This window comes from Nothobranchius furzeri, chromosome 1 (assembly GCF_043380555.1).
Source record: "Nothobranchius furzeri strain GRZ-AD chromosome 1, NfurGRZ-RIMD1, whole genome shotgun sequence".
Taxonomy (NCBI): domain Eukaryota; kingdom Metazoa; phylum Chordata; class Actinopteri; order Cyprinodontiformes; family Nothobranchiidae; genus Nothobranchius; species Nothobranchius furzeri.
This window is the reverse complement of record NC_091741.1, coordinates 53,834,275-53,860,293: the sequence shown is the minus strand read 5'-3', so window position 1 is coordinate 53,860,293 and position 26,019 is coordinate 53,834,275. Positions and strand designations below refer to the sequence as shown.

Sequence of the window (26,019 nt, the reverse complement as noted above, 5' to 3'; positions counted from 1 at the left end):
ACTTTGTTTGATTAGCTTTATTAAAAATAGAAAGAGTTCTTCTTCTTTCTTCTCTTGGGTTGGAAAGGAAAACAGTTTAGAAGCAAATGCATGACCTTGAGGCAATATCTCACGCAGATAAGTTCTTGCTGAGGAGAGGGGGAAAATGACTTTTAGGTGGAAAACAGTCATTTCATTCCGTTACACCATAAAAAAACTGTTCAAATAATGTTTTCCTCAAGTTATTGAGAATATACTGTAGGGTTAAAACTGCAGCTGGGTATGAGTTCGGACTGACTGGGTGCCAACTATTGGAAAATTATTTCATAAGTTTTATATATATATATATATATATATATATATATATATATATATATATATACATATGAGAAAAAAGAACTATGAACTAGTTTGTTTTAAAATGTATGAACTGAACTTTGAACTAGTTTGCTTTTTAAACAAACTTTCCAAACACTGCCAGCAGGGCTCTGAGATCCTTAGGAAACGGCTTAAAGTACCTCAGGTCAGAACCAAACAAGCTGAAGCTGCTATGCTGCACACAGATGGAATCAGCTTCCTTGGGACCTCAAATGTGACCCAACTCGAGAAACTTTTAAATCAAATTTGAAATCTTTCTTGCATTCATCAGCCTTTCAATGACTCTTATGCTGCACCTTCTGCACTGTAACTGCTCATCCTATAACTTTGCCTTCATCTGATTCTTAAATCAGATCGTTAATGTTCTGTATTTTAATTGTGCTGTCACATTGATTTAGCTGTTCTTGCTCCTGGAAAGTACCTTGAGTTGCCTCTGTATCAAATGTGCTACAAATAAAGCTGCCTTGCCTCTCATTAGTAATTTTAAAGAGCAAGTCACCCCCAAAACAACTTTTTTTGCTGATAAACTATATGAGTGTTTAATCATGCTGTAGACACATGCAGTCCGTAATTAGCACATTAGTGCATCTTAATTAAAATAAAAATATTCTAAAACGTTTTGGTGGCCTGAGGATCAGGTCTCTGCTTTTTGCAGATGATGTGGTCCTGTTGGCTTCATCAGAACGTGATCTTCTGCTTTCGCTGGAGCGGTTAGGCAGCCGAGTGTGAAGTAGATGGAATGAGAATCAGCTCCTCTAAATCTGAGGCCTTCTCCGGGTCAGGGATGAGGTCCTGCCCCAAGTGGAGGAGTTTAAGTATCTCGGGGTCTTGTTCACGAATGAGGGAAAACTGGAGCGTGAGATCGATAGGCGGACTGGTGCTGCATCTGCAGTGATGCGGGCGTTGTACCAGTCTGTCATGGTGAAGAGAGAGCTGAGTCAGAAGGCGAAGCTCTCGATTTACCGGTCGATCTACGTTCCTACCCTCACCTATGGTCATGAGCTTTGGGTAGTGACCGAAAGAACGAGATCGCGGATACAAGCGGCCGAAATGAGTTTTCTCCGCAGAGTGGCTAGGCTCTCCCTTAGAGATAGGGTGAGAAGCTCAGTCATTTAGGAGGGGCTCAGAGTAGACTCGCTGCTCCTCCACATCGAGAAGAGCCAGTTGAGGTGGCTCGGGCATCTGGTCAGGATGCCTCCTGGATGCCTCCCTGGCGAGGTTTTCCGGGCACGTCCAACCGGGAGGAGACCTAAAGGTAGACCCAGGACACGGTGGAGGGACTATGTCTCTCACCTGGCCAGGGAACACCTTGGGATTCCCCCAGAGGAGCTGGCCCAAGTGGCTGGGGAGAGGGAAGTCTGGGCCTCTCGCCTTAGGCTACTGCCCCCACGACCCGACTGGATAAACGGATGAAAATGGATGGATAAAACTGTCAGTGTTGTAGTTTTCAGATAAAAACTCTGCACTGCATTTGAATTTAAATCTGCCATTGCTGTTGACTAAGAGGTACACTATGATGTTAGCTGGTAGATTATGATGTCAGAATGTCATGAACCTGTGCGCGTGTGTATTTATTTGTTCCGCCCTGTCGGTCTGCCAGGCAACAGCATTTGTTGAATTTTTCAATCAGGAAGTGGGAGTGGAGTAAGACTCTGGTAGGGGGCGACTTGCTCTTTAAATACTTGAATGGGACATGTCACCTTTAAATGTGATGGTCCAATAAAAGGTAGTTCACTGGCCTGATACACTCTGTTAAGTTGTGTAAAAACACTTCTGTGATGTTTCCATGTTTACAAAATCAAAGATTAGAAACAGGTCTTTATTAGAAAAACAACCAAATTTATGAGGTTCAGAAAGAAACACACACATCATCTAATAAGAGAACACAGAAGAGTCCTCATGAAGCTTTGCATAACTTTATTGTAGATTGTGTATAAATACACATGCACATTTCAAATGTAAACCCAAGTGAACTCAAGTGCAGCCAAACCTCAAAATCCCCAACTCTTCATGCAAGAACGTCTGGATCTTTATTTTTTACAACAAAAACAGTCCCGAAACAACAGAATTATCCTCGTCTAAAAAAATATTCCCTCCCTGACAAGACTAGTGTACTGCTCCCACTCAACATTTCAGGTCTTGCCATGTTTTTTTTTTTTTGTATATACATAGTCTTTCTTATTAAATGTTTACATATAAATAAATAAATTTTATCAAATGTGCACTCACAGAGTGAACTCTTCTGTACAATACTGTATAACCTTAAAGTAGCAATCACATCTCAGAGGGGCGAGTCGCCCTGAGAGGAGAAGACGCTCAGGAAGGTGTCGACCAACACTCCAGTTTCTGTATTTTCATGATCCTAAAAGCTGAAAGGCCTGTCAGGGAGACTGGCCCCTGCTGATTTAGCTTTAGTACCCCTCTATACCCTCATCTAGGAGAGCAGGATAACACACACACACACATAAGAACTTTCCCATGAATCCAAACAGCCGGCATCGAAGGCAAATAACTCATTACCAGAAGCCAAAACAGGGCAAGAAGGAGAGGAAAAAGGCATCGTCAGTCACAAACATGTGGTCTTTGTTCATTCAGCGTACATTCTGGCCTTCTAGTGGATGTGAAGGAAACACCTAACAAACATTCAAAGCTGTGAGACAGATGTGCAAAGCAAAAGGCAACTAATGCCAGATTTGGAGTTAAGGCTGAGGTGACTCAAACAAAAAAGCCTCAAAGATCACTTAACGTCAGAGTGCAGCGCTGCTATAAAGCCCTAGACATCGCCTTCAGAAGAAAATGGCATGGTAGATCTAGCTGATGCACAATATGAAGGACCTTAGTCTCAAACTTCTGGTTATTCAGCAAAGTCAGCTGGATAACGTCTCCGCCCTGCTTTCATTTAGGTTTTTAAACAAAGTCGGAGCTTAAATTAACAGTTAAAAAAATGCAGGACGACAGTAGCGTGCAGCTAGAACTGCGCGGCCCCTCTAGTCTGGATCGTAGAGGCGTTTTTGAGCCGGCTCACCGAAGGCCACCTCCTAAACTCTTCACGTCTGAGGTGACTGCAGTGTGAAAATAACATAGTGGATGGTTGGTGCAAGTTCAAAGACATTTCAGCGCATCGTAAAAATTCAGTGTTTTAAAATATTTATAAAAATCTAAATAATACTAAAATGATATTCCAATAAAGCACTTTTAATAAATACAATAAAAAAAAGCAAAGTTGGGATTTAGAGCTGAAGATTCACCCCAGATGTTGTTCAGCGTCTCTGCTCAGACAGCAAATGAATGACTGTAGACACACACACACACACACACACACACACACACACACACACACACACACACACACACACACACACACACACACAATTTTTCTCTCGCTCTCACACACACACTTTTTCTTTTGAAACTCACCACACACACACACAATGACCCACCCACAGGAGGGTCCTGGTTTCTGCGTACCGCAGCAGCTCTCTGACCGGACAGCCGTCGTCCCGGCAGCGGTCCTGCTCGTCAAGCGGCTGAGTACAAACCGCTGGGTGGGACCGGTGGCGGCTGCCGCCACTGTGTCCTTATGGCTTTGGATGGAAAGATTTCGTCCTTTCATCTCTCAGTTGATTTTCATGGTTATGTCCCTGTTAGATGCATGTTCCTCCTCGTCTTCCTCCTCCTCTTCCTCCTCTTCCTCCTCCTCCTCCCTTTCACCTTCCTGGTTAGTTTGCCTGTTCCTGTTCTCATTTAGCTCCTCCTCATCATCGCTTTGAGTGGCGGCACAGGCAGACGCCTCTTGAGCAAACGCGACACTCTTACTCTCCTGTAGCTCCTCTGACTCGTTTTCCTCCTCACCCTCCTCCTCCTCTTCCTCCTCCTCCTCCTCCTCCTCACGGTCCAGAGCGAAATAACCGGTGCCTTTGACCGTGTCCTGGCGCTGATAGAACAACACGTAGCCTGCTTTGGACTACAGAGAAAACAGAAAATTCAGAATCATCTAAAACAAAGCTCAAAGTGCAGCTCGACTGTGTGTTCTGTCCAAAATGAAGACGCTCACCACGCATTGGTCTTCGCTGGCAGGAGACACGCTGCTGTCATCAAAGTTGTACCACTTCTCATCACCTTTGTTCTTAGCATAAGCAGTATCTGAGAGCAGATCAAAAACATCAATATATGAGGAGTCGCGGCCCTTTGGTAAAATAAAATAGTAATCAAAACAAGCATTCCTTTTCAGAAATCCTGAATGAAAACAGAGATTACAGAATCATAAAATTAAACGCAGATAACAAAGCTAAGGTGAAATGGCTGTGTGACACATAATGAGCCCTTACAGTGGCCTCCTCCCATCCCGCCGTAGTGGTTGGACACAGCGATGAGGTCATAGCGACACGGCCCGGCGTTTGGGTTGATCAGGAACTCAGACATGTCCAGATCTCTGACGGAAGAAGCAGATGTGTGAAATACATCTTAAGGAATATAAACAACACTTTAGTGTGTTTTCAGTGAACAGCGAACAAGTTTATTTACTTCATAGAATTAAAACAATGTGGCATGTTTGGCCACAAGAGCTAAAAACAAAGCATTTGTTCAAAACATGCTCGAAGCCATCACCAGTAATAAAATGAAATAGCCTAGTGGGTCTGAACCAAGCGGGTAACTGCGTGTCTAAAGTGAGGCCAACGTGGAAGTGGGGAAAACTGCAGTTCCCCCTTCATCCACCAGGGGCTGGGTCCAGAAAGGAGCCAGTCCCCATTGACTCCATGCTCAAAACACCGTCGTCACAGCAGAGATAAACACGTTTACAGCCTGGTACAAAAAACACTTTAGCTTTAACAGGTCAAGTTTAACATCAGCTCTTCAGAAACCTGCGGGTGACATCACGAAGGGTTTATCCATTACATGTACAGTTATTGGTCAATACCTGGGGTTCTCAATCCTGGCCCTGCGTGTTGTAGTTGATTCCTTGTTTCATTACACCTGATTTCAATCAGCAGGTGATTAACACGCTTTTGCAGAGCTTGATGAGCTGCAGAACTGTGTGTTGGCCTAATCCCAATACTCGCACTGCGCCCTACGATCTTCTGTAAAGTGCACTTGGAGGAAGTGCGCAGCAAGTCTTTGAGCGCGTGGCACACGCACACATGCACACACACACGATTGCCGAATTGGGACAGGGAGCATCGATTGCAACGCATGCTGGGATACAAGTCGCTGTGCTACTTAAAAAAAACCTTTATTAACAACTTTCAAATGAACAACCAATTATTTGAAATAAACTTACATTAATCTCTGCTTTATCTAAAACATTCAGAGCATCAACTAATCATCCTAAAATAAACAACTTTCATTTGAAAATACACATTTTCAGAAAGGGCATTTGAGCCTTTTCCTTCACAGCGATGGATTGTGGGTAATACCCTTCACCCAAGTCTGCATCGATGCAGACTTGGGTGACGTACAAATCAAGGGTGCAAAAGAGGTGTGATCAACTTCTGCACTTAAGAATCGCAACACCCTACACACTCGCGCCCCTGGTCCAAATCACGCAACTTAAGGGCACAAGAGTGGAAGTGTAAGAATTGGAAATGGGATTGGGCCCTGGAGCAGGGAAACAACTAAAACATGCTGGATACCAGCCTTCTAGGACCAGGATTGAGAACCCCTGGTCTATACAGCGTATGTGTGTGAGAGTGTGTGTACTTGTCTATAATACTGAGGACCAATAACACTTTTTCACCTTTAAAGTAACATTTTGACTTGTCCTCACAGTGTGTGTGTGTGTGTGTGCGTGTGTGTCTTTTTACCTGAGAGGAAAATCCACCAGTGAGTCTAACTTGTCCCTCATGTAGCGACTGTAGGAGAAGCGTTTCAGATGGACCACCAGCACCGGTGGTAAGGACCACAGGTCCAGCTTCTTTGTGGCCTGTTGGTGCTGCTTGCAGTTTGGACAGTACCTGAGTCAGCACATGTATGTGAAACTTTAGGTGAGCACAAAAGAAGCACTTCAGTAAACAAGATGCCCGTGTTTAGTCTTTCCCTTTGGGGGTTTAGCAGAAAAACAAAGGAAAGAGTTTGAAGTAAAATTGTGGAGCTAATAAAAACCAACAGGTTAGATTACCAGGGGTCCTCTGCTCCCAGTTTCTCCTTCGTAGTAAACAGCTCGATGCAGTCCTTCAGCTTAACGAAAGCCTTCTTCTGAGGCTTGTACTCCATGCTCTCATGTTTGTCACAGTCCTGCAGTCACACACACACACACACACACACCTCAACGCTAGTTAAATTCTAACACTTTTTTAATGAATAGCAATTTTTTTTCCCATCACACTGAAAGTTGGGCAACACCCATCAGACATTTTTTTCTTTGTATCTCTAGCTTCAAACATTTTTAATAAAACACAAAGAACCTTGGAAATACCAAAGTTAAATCCAAGAATGTTGAAGGATGTCAAGCACCCATAAGTAGGGATGGGTACCTTTGACATTTGAATCGATCCGGTACTAATTCCCGGTACCTAGGAATCGATACCGGTACTTAACGGTACCAATTTTCGATACTTTTGAGTGTTTATTATTTTAATTCTCTTTTATAATTAAATATATATTTTTCTCAATATATAACAATATTTGATAAATATCACGATAAATAACATACAACTATTTGTATTTTAACATCGTCCTTGTAGTTCTATAAGCTGATAATTAAACTGAAGCAAACATCGTTACTGTGAACTAAATTTACTGTGAATCTTCATTCCTTTTACCGTCTTTTTTCATTTGATTTTTCCTACTTGGAAGTTAGAATTTCCGAGGAGAAAGCGAACGCACCATCAGATGATAACGGTGGCAATGGAAGCTAACATATCAAGCTAACGTTATCTTAAACGGTTTATATAACTGCTGGAGCAGATTTAAACGATGATGCCTCACACTTAGATCGTTGTCGCTGGTTTCATCTTCACCCAATCACCCGTCGCATTTAGTAAAGTGAAGCCAAACTTTAGAGCGCGTTCATGTTCTTCTAGTCGGAAATTCGGAGTTCCGAGGAGAAAGCGAACGCACCATTAGCGAAACGGAAGCTAACATATCAAGCTAACGTTATCTTAAACATTTTATTTACCTACCGGAGCAGATTAAGATGATGTCTCACTTAGATCGTTGTCGCTGGTTTCATCATCACCCAGTTACCCATCACATTTAGTGAAGTGGACCCAAGCTTTAGCGTGCGTTCTTTCTATCATGCTGCTCTGTTTACAACTCGCTCGCAGCGACCGATGACATAACGCTCTTGCGCATGCGAAGCTGTCTAGGCAAGTTCTCGTTATGAAGGACGGGTACCGAAACAAGGCACCGTTTGAAATGACGTGAATCGGTGCTCGGTCGGTACTACGGAATTCGGTCGGTACCTTAAAAAATACAGAATTCTGTACCCATCCCTATCCATAAGAACCCTGTAGATACGGTTTAGTCTGAGATCACGTAAGAAAACTGAAAAGGACAAGTTTGAGGCTTTTACCTTGAGGGTGAACATCAGGTAAAAGCAGATGTTGCCACTAAACCAACTCAGAATGTTTCCATGACAAGATTAAACAGAAGAAGCATAATGACCGAGTCCTAAAAGCTTTTACCTCGATGACCGTCTCATCAAAATACTTCTTCTTGATTTCTGGCTCCCAGTCCAAAGACAGATAAGAGCGATCTGTATAGAAAAAAAAAGTCCCAAAACTTTACCTTTAAGTAAATTAGAGAATTTAAGCCTTTTCTCACATGCAAAATGGTTTTTAACAAATTTTCTGACCCCCAAATGAAACCCACTCCTCACCACTGAGTCGGAGGTGTCCTTCGTCAAAGCGGATCTGCTTGGTGTCCTCCTTGATGAGCGAGAAGTCCGTTTTGCCCATGTTATTAAACTGGAATGTGAAAAGTCTCTTCCTGGTGGGCCCGACTGTTTGCTCCCCTTTGCTGGAGATCTGTGGCGTGACCACACCGTTCTCCAGCTCGTTGTCCCCGCCCACAGAATCCTCAGACTGGCTGTTTTCATTCTCCGATGGCAGCTCCTGATCCTGGCTCGACTCGTCGTCCTGCTCGTCCGTCTCCATCTCACCTAAACCAAACAGAAAATAAATTATTTAAAAAAAAGAGGACAGAAGGTTTTTGCTGCTCTAAGTCTGAAACAAAAGCTGCTATGCAGAAGCTAGGAAGAGAAACGCAACACGATTGAGCACTCACTGGGCGATCCCTCCTCCAGCACCCCATTAGTGGCATTTCCATTCACAGTGTGTTGTTTAGACAGCTGCGTCTCTTCATTGTCCTCATCTTCGTCCACAGAAGATCGAACAAACCGGCTGTAGACCAGAAAGCACAGGATCAGAGAATCCAACTGTTCTGATCAAAACTCAAACACTGCTTTAGGAGGCCACAGCTGTAGATAAAGCTTAAAGAGCAAGTCACCCCCTACAAGAGACTTACTTCACTCCCACTTAATGATTGAAAAATGCAACAAATACTGTTGCCTGGCAGGCCGAGAGGGCGGAGCTGCTAACAAATACACAAACACACAGGCATTGTGACATCATAATGTACCAGTTTACATCATAGCATACCTCTTAGCCAATAGCGGTGGCAGATTTAAATTCAAATACAGTGCAGAGTTTTTACCTTACGACGGTGCAACACTGAGTTTTAGGCAGAATATTTAAAATGTAACTAAAATGCACAAAAGTTCCAAATTATTGACTACACATGTCTGCAGCACGATTAGACACTCGTTCATGTCGTTTATCAGAAAAAAAAGTTGGTTTGGGGGTGACTTGCTCTTTAAATAAAACCTTTAAAACCAACCAGAGACGCAGGAGCAGCATGTTGTAGAGCTTATCTTCACTCAGCGATCTTGGGACAGCGATGAGGAAGGGCAGTCCGAACAGCGGCGTGCTGGTGTGGTTATAACCAGACTGTTTGTACTTTTCCCTCAAGTGGACCGGGATGACCACGTGGTCCGTGTCCTCCATTCTGTTCACAGCCACCTCGAAGCTGCAGGGAGGGAGCGGTGATTAAAGGAGGAATGACGGTCCAAAACTATAAATGTGGTCTGTGACTAGGGTTGCACGATATTAGGAAAACCTGCTATATGCAATAACAGTGACTAATAATGCGATGACGATATTACTTGCGATGAATAAAAACTTAACCCAGGAACAAAAATGATCAAAAACAAAAACTTTTAAAAGTGACAAAAAAATCTTAAAAATGAGAAAAAGCAAAAGAAAAAGGGAAAAAGAAAACAAAGCCAACTCAGGTGTTTGTAAACCATCAAAATTAAGTTTCGGGAGCAGGCATCTGACCTTTGAGAACCCACCCAGTTGGCCAAATGGGTGAATATTTGATTCGTTAAAAAACATCGTGCTTCCGTTTGATTGACAGAATGCATTGTGTAGCAAACATTTGAGCTGACCATTCATTACGATATTTATCTGTTCGTGATATGCATGTTGCGCATGCCGATATCGCAATAACGATATATTTACGATACATAGTGCAGCCCTAGTTGTGTGGATGGAACAAAGCCAGATGAAGACTATGTAGCGTGCAAGAACTGCCTCACAATGGCGCGCTACGAACATTCACAGGAAAGGCTGTGCTGTTAGCTTACCTGCACAGTCCGGCGTTACTTTTTTCAGGAAAAGCTCCGTTTCAACTCTACTGAAGCTACGCTGACAACACATGCCATCTCCGTGTACACCTATCCGTAAAACCTCATAGGTATGGAGACACGCAACGCCATTATCGGACGGACGGAGTCGAGCCCGATTTTCGAAACGCGCATTGAACGAGATGGAGAACGCAAGCTTGTGACTGTGACGAAACAAAGATGTTAGTTATCAAAGCCAAACACTCACACGTAAATATCATCTCGCTCCATGATGCTGCTGAGGTTCTCATTTGTGGCGAAGATCCGGTGGAAACGGTGATTGTAGATGTCCGTTACGATCATCTGGAGGAGGAAAGATGGAGACGTATTTACACCGGTCAGAAAGGTGGTTTCTGGTTGGGGTGGATTTTTCTGCTGTGCAGGCCAATTAAACGAATCCATAGGATATCTTTTCATCCGTCTTTATTTGAATTCATGGGTTCAGTACATTTTTAGCCAAGTATCTTTTTAACCACAGGATGGATTTTAATCTACAACTGAGCATTAGGTTTCTCCCTTTTCAAGCACTTTCCAGCCTCTTATGCATTCATGAACCACGCTCAAACTAAATATTTCACTACTTTCTTGTCTCAAACATCCATTTTATTGTCCTCTAACCAATTTCTGTCATGATTTTAAGCACATAATTAAAATAAAGCAGCAGCAATCGATATGCATTCCTTCGAGGAATGAAGAGCTTTTTATTTCAGAGCCGTGCCCACTCTTGCACCTCCAGGTTCAACAAACTAAATTTTGTTTGCATCGCTGCTTCCTGTAAACAGTCACGGCTGTAATTATTAGACTTACTGTATAATTTCCATCAAAACACAAGCATGAATAACATTAGTGGTCTAAAAAATGAAGACGCGTGAAAAGAGGAAGAAACGGTTCATTTTAAGTCATTTAGATGCTAATCCACCCGTTTGCCAGGGCTAAATGAAAGACTTCCTTCACTTAGCTTCAGGTTAACTGAAGCTCTAATAGAGTTAGTCTGTTATGTTTTCTGTCCACCTTTCACCTATGGAGCTAACTGCTTGTGTTTGAATGAAGGAACAATTAAATCAGACTGGCTTCACTTTTTATGCATCATCACATTACAGCGCTAATAGCGCAAGGCTATTCAACTCCGGACCAGGAGGGCCGATATCCAGAACGTTTTAGTGGTTTCTCTGCTCCAACACACTTGATCCAGCGGTTGAATCACCTCTGCAGCAGCTCATCAGGCTCTGCAGAAGCCTGTTAATCACCTACTAATTGAAATCAAGTGTGCTGAAGCAGGGTTAATGATTTTACCTTCTCAGCAGGCACCTCAGACAAGCTGGAGAGGGAGGTACACAGGTCAGAAATGTAGCCCACCTTTGGCACGGTCAGCTTGTACTGAAAAACAAGCGTGGGATTGGAGTCTCGTACGACGACAAATCACTAAAACGCTGCCAGATGTAGTTCTACCTGAGTAGGTTTGGCCAGAGGATCCAATCTGACCAGGTAAACCTCCAGTGTTCGCTCTTTCTTCATGGGTAGTGGTAACGTTAGGTAGCAGAATGGATCAAAGGTCACAGAGACCTTGGAGCACACGGGACACACTAGAGTAGACTTAAAAAGGCCATGGAAGATGTCCACGATGATGGAGTCGTTCCTCTTGATGTGGTTCTCCCACGCCTCCTCTGCCACCACCTGAGACAACGAACAACACAGAAATCATAAAAGGTCGGAGGGGCGGGGGGTTATAAGATCAAGCTGCTTGTCTCACCTTATCAGGTCGGCCATTAGCATCCTTGAGCTGGATATAGGGCTTCTTCCTGATTCGGTTCAAGTCTTCGTGAAGGCCGTCCAGGAGGAAGGCCAGAAGCTCGTGAGAGTCCTGCTGTTGGTAACCTGAGAACTGGGGGGCGAAGCGGCCCACTTGGGTCTACGAGTAGACATGCACACATTGTTCAATTATTGAGAGAAAATACAAAAGTCCTCTCCAGTTTTGTTTAGCCCCTAACAAGCCAACAATTTAGAAGCATCTTCCATAGTAGCATGTAAACTTTCCTCCATTTATAATCTCATACAGATTTAGAGCTGCTGGTTTCCTTCAGTTTTGTCTCGACTGAGCAACACTATCACCTTGAAGGGTCGTGGGGTGACGTAGCTGAATTTCCCTGACCACAGCTGCTTGATGAGCTCAGCGTAGGCTCTGGCGATCTCCCCCTTCATGCCCAGGGGGTTGTCCTCGTTCAGCTCATCCTTGTACTTGTCTTTGAGGAAGTAGTCCGTCAGCGGAGGGATATTGCTTAAACACTGAGGAGCAAAGATGGGAAAGAGTTGGATCAGCCCAAAACGCAGCTGGACACATCAGTGCCCCTCACACGGTGAGCCACATGTTGACGACAGGTTTGGTACCTGCACGGCAGAGTTCATGAAGCAGGTGTTGCCCAGGTTGGACAGCCCACAGAGACCCAAGCGCTCACTCGGTCTGCTCTGGTCTGGGTAGTCGTAGCTGTTGCAGTAGGTCGGTAAACTATAGCTGGAGTTCTTCACACTGAAAAACGACAGATACATCAGAGGGCTGAGCACACACACAGGAAACTGATACAGGCTTTGTTATCAAGTCCAATTATATTTTATGAGGTCAAAGGTTTTAACAAATGAATAGCTCCAGTCCTAGCAGGTCAATTCTAAGGAGCCACCAGCCCTAAAAACACTTTATAGTAAAGGTCAACAGTCGCTGCAGCAACCAGCGGACCTCTGGGAGGCTGACAGCGCAGCATTGGTCGTCTCCGGCTCCCACCGGTCAAAGGAAGCAGCTGTGATGGAGGTGGACACAGGGGCCCCACAGCTCAGCACACGGTGGTCCACCCTCCTGTTGTCCAGCTCCAGCTCCACCGCCTCAGACCTCAGGCACCACCAGCAACACAGGAGCATGACATCTCAGCCCCACCCCAGCTCACACCGGCCCACATGTCCGCACAGAGCCGAGCGACCAGCAGCCTCGACGCGGTTCCGCTCTGCTCCACTCCGAAAGAAGGACAAGCCACGTTTTCAGAGCGTGAGGAGGAAAAAGTGCAGCTTCAGTCTTTACGGTTCAGCCCTCATGTTCACTCGGACCCACTCCAGCACCAGTTTCAATTCAGTCCAGATGAAGGATTTGCTTTCCAAGCCCAAAAATAATCATAATTACACTCGTCTCCCGACCCCCTCTCTAGTTTTGTCCTCTGCATCTTTCTTCCCTCTGTCCTCTCCTTCCTCTCTTCCTGTTCCCTGCTGCTCTACGGGTCCCTGCAGATATTTATAGCAAGGGTGAGGATGCTCGCGACTGCTACAGAAGCTAGAGGTGCTCACAGGGAGAGGGGGAGGAGAATAGGAAGGTGTGTGTGTGTGTGGGGGGGGGGGGGGGGGGGGCACTGACAGAAGAGAAATGAGGTGGGGATGGAGGGAGCAGCTGATTCATTGCATTAAGCTGAGGCTGCAGTATTCACAGGTCTGTCTCTTCTCTCTACCCTTCCTCTGAAACACATCACAAAACATCTGTCACCTTTTCTTCTTCGTGTGTGTGTTCTCCCCTCAAAACACCAACTCTCTTATTTCTCCAGCTTGGCAGTAAAACTGCACCCAGCTCTAGATGAGAGATGCTGTAAATGAATAAATGAATATCCCCATCGGTGCACGTGAGCAGCAGAGGCAGGCGATGAGAAAGACAGATGGGATGGACTCTTGAAGGTCATGCAGACTGCAGAAGGTGTGTGTGGCTGTGAGGCAAAGGTGTTAACAGGACACCGCCCGCTGTCACAGACCTCCACATCAGAAAGATAACAAACATGGGAATGCCTCGTATGAAAAGCACGGCCACCATGCATAATTAAGAGGCAACGACAGCACTGACTGTGGGGTGAATCAGGGATAGAAGAGCTGCTGAGAGTGAAGATCCAATTTCTCCAAGTCACCCTCTTTTCTCTCAAGCCGCCATGCAGAAAAAAAAACCACCGCTACATCAATACACAATGCAGAGTCGTTACAACATGGCTATAAATCGTAATCTAAGTACAGAGGAGCAGAAAAGGGCTGAGCCAACTCCTACGCTTTCCCTTCGTGTCAATACTGATTTTTTTATTCAACGGCTTTTATTTCTGCGTTCCAGCCATATGTAGAGTGAAACAAACATGAAACAAACATGTGGCCCTAAACACAGTAAAATCACACAGGAGGGCAACAGCACTCCACCTGCTGATTAAACGTCACCTCTCAAGTCAACAAAGTCCAAAAAAATTAAAAAAGGATCAGAGAAAAATCAGAAGGGAGTAAAATCCTCGGACGTGTGCGTTCAGATGAGCCTAAGTCACGCCCATCTACATGGGGGTCAAAGAGCTGATAAAAGCCATTTTCTGACCCTGTTTGATATGTCCCATGGATTTAACATTTGATGTGAATTTTAAAGGCCATTTAGATGCCAAGACAGCACTTGTTTTTGAAAGGTGGCAAAAGTCATTTTAGGTTTTGTGTGAAAAATACGTAGGAGGCTACAACTGCTCGACTCACCAATTTAACGTCATTAAATGAGACAAGGAGGAGAAGAAACTTTGCTGTGAGTTTTGCGAGCTTTGCAACCTTCTTCCAGGAAGAATGAAGCAGCATTAAACGTGGGACGAAAAACAACACTATAAATCTTGTCATGTGGAAAGCAGCAGCTACGCTGGCGGAAACGAGGCGCGGAGACTCATGCGATGTGCACACATCTGACTTGTAGTCATTTTAATTACGAATTTTTGCAAGCTAATAAATCTCTAATTACATGACAAACATAGTCGAAACACACATTTATTTAGCATTTAAATTGAAGTAAAACATGTGTGTTTCTGGGAATAAAGCACAGTAGAGCAGAAAATAACCTTTATAACCCCATTCTGGGGACCCGTGAGCCGGGGGGTCAGGGGATTTAAACTCCCTTTAAGACAATATTCTGGTATACTTTTAAACCGTGTTTGTTTAAAATCTACCCAAGTCTGTGTCAAGCCTGACCGAGGCTTGTAGTTGCACTACTAACAAAACTAAAATATGTTAAACAGTATGATGTTACAGGAAGCTGTATCAAAGGGTTTTTCAGTTCCAAAAGCGTGGTAAGGTAAGTGAATCTGAGCCCACCTTTATGGTAATGATAACAACACTAAATTAGGTTACTGCTTCTTCCCCTACTGGACAAACACAGAATTACAACTGCTGTTAACAAGCCTGCTGTAGCCAACGCTAACATGAGCCATCTTTTAGTAAATAAGCCACAAAGTAAAACAATCCACATTGTTGGACAAAAAATATCATTACTTACAAGTCCAGTAGCAACTAAGCCAAGTCACCATCAATCCATGATGCAAACAAACAGCTAAATTCTTCTTTTTCTTCTTCTTGAGCTTTATACTTGACCTTTCTCAGTGACCTAGTGGTAGAGTGTCCACCCTGAGACTGGGAGATCAGGGGTTCGACTCCTGGTCGGGTCGTACCAAAGACTTTGAAAAAATGGACCCAATGCCTCCCTGCTTGACACTCAGCATTAAGGGGTTGGATTGGGTGGTTAAACCACCAAATGGTTCCCGAGCGCGGCTGTGTCTGCAGCTCACCGCTCCCCCAGGGGATGGGTCAAATGCGGAGAATAAATTTCGCACACACACCTGTGTGTGTGACAACTAATGGGACTTTAACTTTACTGACGGTCAGCGAGCTGAAAACGCTAACTGCTAGCCCTCATATTAGCAACCAGCAAGGTAAATGGCTACTGTCATGAAGCAGGTTGAGAGCTCCCACTAGTGTTTCTACTGAATCACAAAACAGTTTAGTGCAGTTACTGCTCAGCAGAGGGTAACGGCATGCTGTCCCATGGGGAGTAGCTCAAGATTCTGCCTCAAGAACCAGAGAAACCAGTTTGAGAGCAATAGCTCAAAGTGTTAAAACTCTCTAGTGTTGCTCTAAGGTAGCTCAGGCTTTGAGGAAAAACTCGCCTCCTTTCTAGATCCCAGAAACTGGGTTCAAAAAGTTTAAGTTAAAATGCTTAGGAAGCTTGTTGTTTAATGGCTGTTATTGTAGGTTTGTTGCTGCACAATGCAAAACTTTAACCACACACATGCATAAACATTCACACTCAGACAGCAATGAAAGTCTGCACTTGCAGTTTTATCCCAGAGCGTGGATTCAGACTACCCACTCATCACAAAAAAAAGCTGCATTTCCAATAGGCTGTAGTTTAAATTGTTCAAATGCAAACATAAAAGCAAGGCCTCATGGGTCAATTAATCCTAAAATGATTCATGCTGCTCTTCCTGACCTGCACTAACAGCCCATCAGGTTTCAGCTCAGGTGTGACCTTTAAACAAGAGCTCAGGAGAGCTGCCGGAGCATTTTAAGAAAATAATGATATAAGATTATTCCAAACTAAGCCTGTCCCCCAGTTCTGCTATCAGCTCAGTCAGCTAAAAAAAAGCACGTCAGGATCACAGCCAGAAAGTCACCTGAACAGGACAAAGTTTGATGGATTTAAACACCACTGGTGGTAAAATTGTAGAGCCATTGTAAAGTAGTCAGGGTTTTTGAACACATTCAAGCCAACTGTCCGGTTTTATCTTTGGCTCTTCAGATCCAACCCCACCCACCACCACCACACATCTGCCAAGTCTTACTTCCTGCTGTTGAAGCTGCTGTTATGATTGTTTGTGAGAGATGAAGGCGAGATCTTTGGCAAAGCAGAGAGATTGGAAGCACCAGATGACCTTCAAAAGATAAAAGGGTAGATCATGAGTTAGAGCAGAAAACAAGGAGCCGTCCCAAACAAATAAAAATAAAGGGTGTGTGAGACAGTCAATCAAATTAAACTTAGATGAATTCAAACCAAAACAGAGTGATGTGTTGCAACAAAAGTTCAAGCAAAAAGAGGCAAAGAGAGGGGACTCTGGTTGACGGTGCAGTGAAGGTCGAGTTCAATGCTTCTGAAACATGCAGTAACTCATTACTACATATTCTACATGTGGTTTTAATAGTGTGCCAAGTGCAATCGGTTCCTGTGGAGAAACTCCTCGAAGTCAACAACACGAAGAAGCAAATCCACGTGCCCTTCACTCACTTGGTTGCCATGGTGCCTCGGGGCCACGTGCCGTCTTCACTCTTCTGCTCTATTACAAGAACCTGTAGGAGACCAGAAAAAGAAAGAGGCTCCATCTGCTGCTGCTGCTTTAGAGTCCAAATGTTAAAGCACTTTAAATAATAAAATAACTAAAAAAAACTCACTAAAGTTCCCTGATGCATTAAGGGGAAATTGGTGACCTTTGTTCAAAGCTTTAGGGTGATTTTTGTAGAAGGGTTTATTTGAAGGTGCTGTGATGCGTTTCTGCGTTTAGATTATGGGCCTGACACACCGCATGGAGCAATCCACCAGTCACAACCATTCTTACTCAGATTGCTGAAGAAGATCATGAAGGGTCCTCATATGAGATATGAATGTTTTCTGAATTTCATTGGCTATTTTAGGCATCAATCAAAAATTAGCTGTGCCGCCACCACATCCCAAAGATGCTCTATCGGGTTGAGATCTGGTGACTGCGGGGGCCGTTGTAGTACAGTGAACTCATCGTCATGTTCAAGAAACCAATTTGAAATGATTGGAGTTTTATGGCACATTATCCTGCTGGAAGTAGCCATCAGAGGATGGGTGCATGGTGGTCATGAAGGGTCAGAAACAATGCTCAGGTAGCCCGTGGCATTTAAACCATGCCCAGTTGGCACTAAGGGGCCTAAAGTGTGCCAAGAAAACATCCCCCACACCATTACATCACCAGCCTGCACAGTGGTAACAAGGCATGATGGATCCATGTTCTCATTCTGTTTACGCTAAATTCAAAAAGAACCGGATTTGATGTGGAAGTTTGAAATGTCCCATCTGTGTGACTAATTCAGAGGCGAAGAAAAAATGTTGCTCATAAAATATTTTTTTTAATTGCTGATATTTCCATTGATTAAAATAGCCGAACTTTAGTCATTTATTAACAGATTATGGCTTTTTCATAAACACTTGAAAAGATCCGAGCTATCCCTCTGAGTCAGCTTTACATTACAAGGACAGGCTCCTGTTGATTCTGATGCCTTTTAAACTCAAAGTAGAGAGATGAAGAACCTCCTGCAGTAACACTCACCTGTGTACTCCAGGAAAAGCTGAAACTGGGGCTGGGCAATAAATCGAAAATGTATCGTTATCGAAATTACTGACTCTTATCGAGACAATTATTCCCATGTCAATAAATTTGATTTAAAAAATGAAAAGATGTGTGTAGGTTGGCAACTTTCATGTCCCTTTAAGAAGCTGTAGCACCTTGAGTCACAAAATGTGACTTAACGTAATACATGTGACAGCCCCATCTAGTGGACAACTTTAGTTTCTGCGCATACCTGTAGTTATGTTTCATTATCGAGGTGAAATCCTCAATATATCGTGATATTGATTTTAGGCCATATCGTCCAGCCCTTGCTGAAACCCATTCAAACTGGGGTGTTTCAACTCAGCAGAAGAACTACCAAGCCAGGCCGTTCTGAAGCCATCCAAACCAGAGAGGTTCCTACCTGTCCCTGGTAGAGGCCGGCATCCTGGATGGTGCTGTCCGGTTTGTTTAGAGGCTCAAAGGTGTTGCTCATGTATCTGTTCCACAGCCTCGTCTCCTTCTCATCTGGGATACCGAACAGCTTCCTCATCTCCTTCTCTATCGTGTCTGCAGCAACATTACAAACACAAAGTGTCATTTATGATGAACTGTCCTGTACCGACAGATCAGCATCATGGTGATTCTCTTTCAGAACAAATTCAGTTATTTTAAATTATAACTAATTCACTTTGACAGGACTGCCGTCCTGGTGCATCCTGGGCCTTGTAGTTTTACCACAAACCCTCAAACTACTCAGTTACAACACACAGATCAAGTGAATGTCACCAGAAGCAATTAACAATTAGACACACAGAACAGAACTAAAGACACCCATTTCAGTTTACCAGAAAGGTGAAAAGCAGATTTAGTTCACACGTTCCAGAATATCATCCACAAACATTCTGCTAAAGCAAAACTCCAAGCAGCAAGATTAAAACTTTAGGACTGGTGAAGCACAGTCAGGCCTTAATTATGAGAATCAGCGGAAGGAGTGAAACCCTGCTGTTAAAGAAAGAAAACGATCTTTTATATAGCGCCTCTCAAGATGAAAATCACGAGGCGCTTCACAAAAACAAATAATGTGAAACACAGTATAAAAAGATTTCAAATAATTTAAAATGTGTTTAAAACAAGAAAAAAATTGTGATAAAAATGTAAGGAAAGGGAGAGAGAAAATTAATAGGAAAGAGGGAAGTCGGTGGATCCAGGGGAAAGGCAGAATAAGAAGAAGGTGGTGATGAAGGTCACACCTAAGCCAGCTTGAACAGATGACTTTCTGCTGCTTTTTAAAGGAGACCACTGAGTCCACTGATCTCGGCTCAGATTAATCAATGTGGTTAAAACACACACACACACAGGTGGGAAGTAACAAAGTACAAATACTTCGTTACTGAACATAAGTAGTTTTTTTAGGTATCTGTACTTTACTTGATTTTTTTTTCTGACAACTTTACTTTTACTCCCTACATTTGAGCCCAAATATCTGTACTTTCTACACCTTACATTTTCAAAATGGTCTCGTTACCTCGACATTTACCTCACGTACTGCACGTATTACACGCATGTCGATGATGTCATTACGCAACTGTCGGAACACAACAGAGGGAAAATCAACGGTGCGGCGAGAAAGAGCCCGGTGTGAGCGCGGTTTGAGACCCAGAACAACACTAACTAACAACATGGATGATGGACAAAGTTGATAAAGTAACACTGGAAATGAAGAAACATCTAAAGGCTGCAATGAATGTGGTTGAGTACATTGCTACCACCACAGACCGCAGGACTGCACACAGATGAAGTTTCATTGGTGTCTCAGCACACGGGATAGAGCCTGAAACCATGGAAAGATGCTCTGCTGCTCTAGTATGAAAAACAGCTCAAAGGGCCGCACACATGTTCTGCACTTGCTGGTGCACTAAATGACATACGTACAGAACATCCATGATAAGATTGTTCGCACAACTTCTGATAATGGCTCTAATTTTATTAATCGTTCAAAACTCAGATCATAATTGGGATTAAAATTTGATTAATTGAGCAGCCCTATTACAGGATGCTTTAACTCATGAATTATGGTGGGATATATTACGAAATACAACAAAAGTAAAAAATGATCAGGTCACTCTGACTTCATGAGATTACCGTAGTTCACATTTAGATTATGAAATTCTGAATGTGCCGTATTGACCCGAATATAGGTGATAAATTATAATCTTTGATTTTGTCATTCATAGGTCTTGGCTTCATCAGAAGTCATCTGAAGGAGCAACCCGTGGTGCAGCCAGGTGGCACGACCTTTTCTTCTTCAGAGGAGGAGGACTTCTTTTTCACCATCAGGCAGGGCAACAATCAGGAAAATGCCAAGCAGCTGGAGTCCTACCTGGCCTGTCCATCAGATTCTATGGATATCTTGAAATCTTTTCCAGCAGTATGCAATTTATCACTGAAGCTGAACACACCTCTGCCTGCCTCGGCTGCTTGTGAGAGGCTTTTCAGCACTGCAGGACTCATTTTCAGACCCAAAAGGGCACGTGTTGATGCAAAGAACTTTGAAAACCAGCTTCTGATGAAGCTCAATAAAATGTTTATTTAGTCTCAAACAGTCAATTGCTGTCAGAAGGAAATAATACTTGAAGATTTGAAGTGACCTTGATTCCATGATCACAATGTTTTAAGTCGAGTTGCAGAAAAAACTATTTCAGTTAAATGCTCCCATATGTGGAGACAGCAATAACATTAATAGCATCATATCTCCAGGAATTATTGTTGTGTTGTTGAAATAAACTTCTCAGTCCAAACCAGATGCTTTTTTTTAAATTTAAGGTTTAATTTTTTTACTTTTTACTTTTCGTACTCAAGTACTTTTTAGAGCCTGTATTTTTTACTTTTACTTAAGTAAATAAATTAGCTCAGTACTTTCACTTTTACCAGAGTAGTTTTTTTACACAGGTATCTGTACTTCTACTTAAGTAAAGAACATCGGTACTTTTGCCATCTCTGTGTGCACGTACACACACACACACACACACACACACACACGCGCGATTTTCATGGCAAACTCCCTCTACAATGCTAACGCCAACAGTAGGAAAGTGGACCATGGTATCCTAGAATGCTATTATATTCATGAGCCATCTCATCTTATTAACTCCAGTAAAAGTTTTAATCCAGTCTATAAAATAACTAAATTTTATCCTTGAACAATTCCAGTTTTACAACATTTATGTCTAGTTAGCTGTCTGTACGAGCAGCAAGTCTGTTGTATGATTCAGAGATCAGATTGTTAGCTTCACAAAGCCACTCAAGAATAGCAGAACAGCATCATTTCACTGTAAATGTATGTTAAATAACAGGTGTAAGAGATTACACTAAAGTGTACAACACATATCTTCTAGAGACGGTCGTGTTTATAGAAAAACTCATCATCCACATATTTAGATGGTTTACTGAAGATGAAGTCCAACCAAATAAGCATCCTCCTACCTATTGTGTCAGCTTTACTGAAGCGTCTGGTGATTACATTGTCCATTTTGCTGTCCTCACAAAGCTTCAGCTCTGTCAGGTACACCTCTACCTTACAGTGCTTCACAAACATACCCTGCTCCACCACCTGCAGAGAAAGAAAAACAGCTACATGAGTAAAAGTTCAGTCACATGTTATTTCCAGCATTCTGGTGTTACAGTGGAGCAGAGCATTTGTGCCAAAACAAATGATTATCAAACAACAATTATCACCAAAAGATTAAATCTAGTGTCATAATGATCAATCCAAACCATTATAGGCTGCAGGTTCCTGCTTGTTATACTGAACTAAATAAAGTAAATGCAGAAAAATAAAACAACACATTTAAATAGTCTTTTTTTATCTAGATTTGTGCAACAAACAGAAGTCCAATCTGCTGCCCTGGCTGCTACTTATCAAGTCCTCTGACAAAATCGGAGTTAGAGTGAAGATCTAATTATAGCAGCACCTTGTGGAAACAGCTGAGGGGGTCTGAACCTATTTATTTCACCACTGAGCCTCTCCAACACACACGCATGTATATATATATACACACACACACAGTACTACTTTCACAAACGACACTGAGAACTGCACCGGTCATGCATCACCTCCAGCCCTGCCCCGAACCAAGCCTGGATGTTCTGTTGGGCCGACAGAGCTGCTCAGAAAAAGTCAGTGCCATTTTAAATCGAGAGGACGTAAGTACAACCCAAGGGCCAAACTCTAACAGAATTCCTCAAATTAGAGCTCAGTTAAAAACTATTTACCCCACCCACCCCATTCCTCCTCCCATACTGGTCACACTCCTCTCTCAATCCTTCGCGCTGCTACTCTCAGAGTGACCTCAGCAGGAATTCCTCCACTCCAAAAAACAAGGGCTCAAGAACGCTCCACCGGTGTTAACAGCAACACCAGCTGAGGACTGTGGAAGACGAACCCGCTGACAGCAGTCCTCCTGAATCCCACTCAAACTTATGCACTCTCCCACAGCACAGGATGGCAAAATAAGTTCAAAAAGAGAGAAAAACAGATTATTTATAAACCTCCTGCATGTTGTGTCTTGTAGACCGCTCCATGTAGCTTTACAGTCACCCAGAACGTTGCCTGAAAATAGAAACCCTGTAGCCACCCGATACGTGCCATGACATACATGGGAAAAGAGGGAGGGTCAACGGAAACGAAGAGAGGAATACAGTGGTGCCGGGGGGGGGGGGGGGGGACGACCTCCTCCAGCAGCCATGATGGCATGATTAGCAAAATCTGAAGTGGAGAAATTAATACTTAAGTTGCAATCCTAATGTATTCCAAAAAACTAATTATATTTTATACTGATCTTTCATCTAAATGTTGTATAATCTTTGTTAATCCTGGTTGAAATATTTTGTTTTTACGCTGAAATGTAAGAATCATCCTGTAAACAAACTGATTCTGTAGACAGAAAACATTTCAATGGACTCCACCACAAAGCAGCAGCCATTAGTAAGACTCTTACAGTCCATTAAAGAAAAGCTGCCTTATCTCTCCATCACTAACACTCAATAAATGCCCTTCCAGGGTTCTGAACCTTTACCTTGCGTGCGATTGGTTCCTGACCTTCTGACAGTCCATACCAGCTGACAAGTTTATTCCAGCCTTCGGCAGGGACCAGGATGTAGTCGAGCTCATCGATGAGGTGGTCCTTGATGGCCAGCACATCCCCATCTAGAAAGAGAGGGAACAAGGGATGAAAGGAGAGGACGAGAAACACAATCAGAACAAAGAACGCATCACTGACTGTGTGCTTTCTCACACAAAAAAACAAAAGGTAGGCTGGGGAGCTTCTATGAAGTCAGTAGACAATTCTAGCTTTGTCTCCATTTTGCTGAAATTGTCGGTAATTTCAGAATGAAGACACTCAGCAGAGACACAATTATTAAAATATTAGATTATTAATACTGAACTTTACAATCTTCTGTTTTGCTGTATTTATTTGCTAGAAAAACCTACCTAAACTGACTTTGACAGATATTCTCTGAAACAACTAAATATTAAAACATGCACGATGGTAATCAACCACAGCTGAAGAAAGAGGAACAAACAACAGGTAAACAGAAATATTAATGTAGGACCTAGTTTAGTAGTTTGAGTTTTCACCGGTCTTACCTTTGAGTAGGCCAGAGTTATCCACCGGTCCGGGGTAAACATTCTGGTCCCCCATCTGGTATTTATCCCAGCTGTCAAATCCCACATATTTCTTCCACTGTTTGAACCAGCGACTGTCCACTAAATACCTAGAGGAGACCACCACGGTTTACTCAATAACAACAGTGTTTTAAAAGACTCTGAGAGGCAAACACTACACCCAACAGCTGATTTATTGACGGTAGGTGGAGTTCAGATTGCTGCAATCCCAGCCAGCTGGCTCTGAGATTTTGACAGGTGTTTTTTTTTTTACCGACTCCGCCCAACTAAAGTCGACAGACGAACCCCCTGACTGGAAAATCACTTGGAGCGACACATGCTAACCAAGTAGCTAAATTAGCCTGCTACTTACCCAACAGGCTCTTTAGTATTGTTAAGGTCATGAAATCAGATAAAAACAACATTATTCGTTTAGAACGGATTACAATTGCGCGTAGAGTTCAGAATTTAAACGTTAAGAGTCAGTTCTTCATTTAAACTGACCAGAGCCAGCGGTTAGCTGGAACGCTCTCGTTAGCAACCCAAACGCCTCACTGTCAACACGGCCCGTCACCTCGGCTTTTCTAACATTTGTGGCTTTGTCACTCGCAGCAGAGCCAGGCGGCGGCCACGCAGTCCCTCAAGAGAGATCTCGGTTCATGCCTTACCAGGTGTCCCCTTTCCTAAGCTGTGTTTTCAATAGTGTCGTGATCTCTCCTCTCTGAGTATCCAGATCAGCCGCTCCTCCTTCGGCCATCTTTACTCGAACGTTGCATGGTGGGAAAAGCGTGCGGCGTCATCGACGCACGTTGAGCGTAATTGATCTACTGACACCAATCAGGAGCCAAGCAGCGGTGCAGAGGAAGGTGTGGCAAGCTCTTTTCACATTTAAGATAGGCTAAAGGTGCTTTGTCATTCAATTCCATTAGGTCAAAATAAACATATTAGAGAGCAATAAATACCTGCGACCTGGAAAAAAATTCAGATAGCTCCAACAATCGTTACAGGACAAATAGAATAGAATAGAATAGAATAGAATAGAATAGAATAGAATAGAATGACACTTAACTGTCCACCGTGGTGGAAATTTTTCTTTAGCTCTCAAGAACTGAAAAAAAAGCCAAATTCATGTATGCAAGTTGGGTTTTTACTCTAATTAGCTGGATTAAAATTGTCAGATGTCTTAAACAGAACTCCTCTCATATTAAGAAAATTATTATTTCCGATATCTATCATTTAATCCCTCATTTTAGACATCTACAACAATACCAGACATCCCTAAAATACTTGAGAAAAATGTTTGTATTAAGAATGTAAGTGAGTATAGCTTTCATTTAAATTTTGACAAGTAAAAGTGACATTTTACGTCTGGGATGTCTCCATCTGCCTCTGCAGGAGCTGTCCATGGTCTCCACAGTGGGAGGTTTTTTTTTAAATGGAGGTCATCTTCCCCATCCTCCTATCACACATCTCCTATACTGAATCCAGTGGGCAGCCCAGAACCGAGCTATCTAATAGTGTTCAAGAAGATGCTAATACATGGACCATTGCTATGGGATTAGATTTGTGCCAGTAGGATCAAGAAAAAACACTTTGGAGATCAAACAAATTTTAAGACATTGAGAGAGAAAAAATGAATGGATTAATGATGTAACTCTGACTGAATGATTATCTAAGTGAGTATGTTTGAAAATAAATTTCTTACCAGTATACAGATCTGACATTTGTTTGTCAGAACAGGACAAATCAGATTCACTCTGCTTTCTGTCACCCTAAATCAGATCCATATCTGATGTTTTTATTACTCAAGTTTGCATGAACTAGGGCTGCAGCTATCGAATATTTTCGTAATCGAGTACTCTATTGAATCTTTTATCAATTAATCGAGTACTCTAATAAATGACCCTTTTGTGTTTGTAAACCATTATATAAATTAGCATGTTATAAAATATGAAAGACCTCTTCAAATGAGCACGCAATTGCCAGTTATTCTTCAAGTTTCATTCAAAATTAGTTTTCAAAACTTCAGCACTTCAACTTTACTTCACACTAAACAAATGCCTGTGCAAAAAATAAGTATACAACCTGAGCCAATTTTCCCCTCGTGTGAGAATCTGCTAGCCTGTAAGCCAGACAAAAACTAGGAGGATAACTGTTGAAGT

The 26,019-nt window shown here is 42.8% G+C and overlaps 1 protein-coding gene across 4 annotated transcripts; it reads right to left on the bottom strand.

Annotated features, from left to right (window-relative positions):
- Positions 1–3,659: 3,659 nt before the first annotated feature.
- On the bottom strand, positions 3,660–24,659 carry LOC107383954 (ubiquitin carboxyl-terminal hydrolase 15). Of its 4 annotated transcripts, XM_015956894.3 has the most exons (22): positions 24,526–24,659; positions 23,840–23,967; positions 23,268–23,398; positions 21,676–21,802; positions 18,614–18,759; positions 17,124–17,185; positions 16,684–16,773; positions 12,425–12,563; positions 12,149–12,322; positions 11,790–11,948; positions 11,489–11,713; positions 11,333–11,416; positions 10,248–10,342; positions 9,193–9,381; positions 8,581–8,696; positions 8,174–8,455; positions 7,980–8,050; positions 6,473–6,588; positions 6,159–6,308; positions 4,686–4,789; positions 4,412–4,500; positions 3,660–4,321 (listed from the first exon to the last, which is right to left on the bottom strand). In XM_015956894.3, the coding sequence occupies exons 1-22, from the start codon at positions 24,612–24,614 to the stop codon at positions 3,974–3,976; spliced, it is 3,114 nt and encodes a 1,037-aa protein (XP_015812380.1). In that variant the 5' UTR covers positions 24,615–24,659; the 3' UTR covers positions 3,660–3,973. The 4 variants fall into 4 exon arrangements, with proteins under 4 accessions (XP_015812380.1, XP_015812389.1, XP_015812398.1 ...); XM_015956903.3 differs by lacking the exon at positions 16,684–16,773; XM_015956912.3 differs by lacking the exons at positions 23,268–23,398; positions 23,840–23,967; positions 24,526–24,659 and adding an exon at positions 22,741–22,880.
- Between the last annotated feature and the right edge of the window lie 1,360 nt (positions 24,660–26,019).

Excerpts from the sequence above, each read along its gene's own strand:
- LOC107383954 (XM_015956894.3), bottom strand. The coding sequence starts at position 24,614 with ATGGCCGAAGGAGGAGCGGCTGATCTGGATACTCAGAGAGGAGAGATC. Across the intron at positions 17,186-18,613 it reads CCGGCCTCTACCAGGGACAG|GTTCTTGTAATAGAGCAGAA; the intron begins GTAGGAACCTCT and ends GGTCTCCTACAG. Across the intron at positions 9,382-10,247 it reads GAGCGAGATGATATTTACGT|CTTCGAGGTGGCTGTGAACA; the intron begins GTGAGTGTTTGG and ends CCCTCCCTGCAG.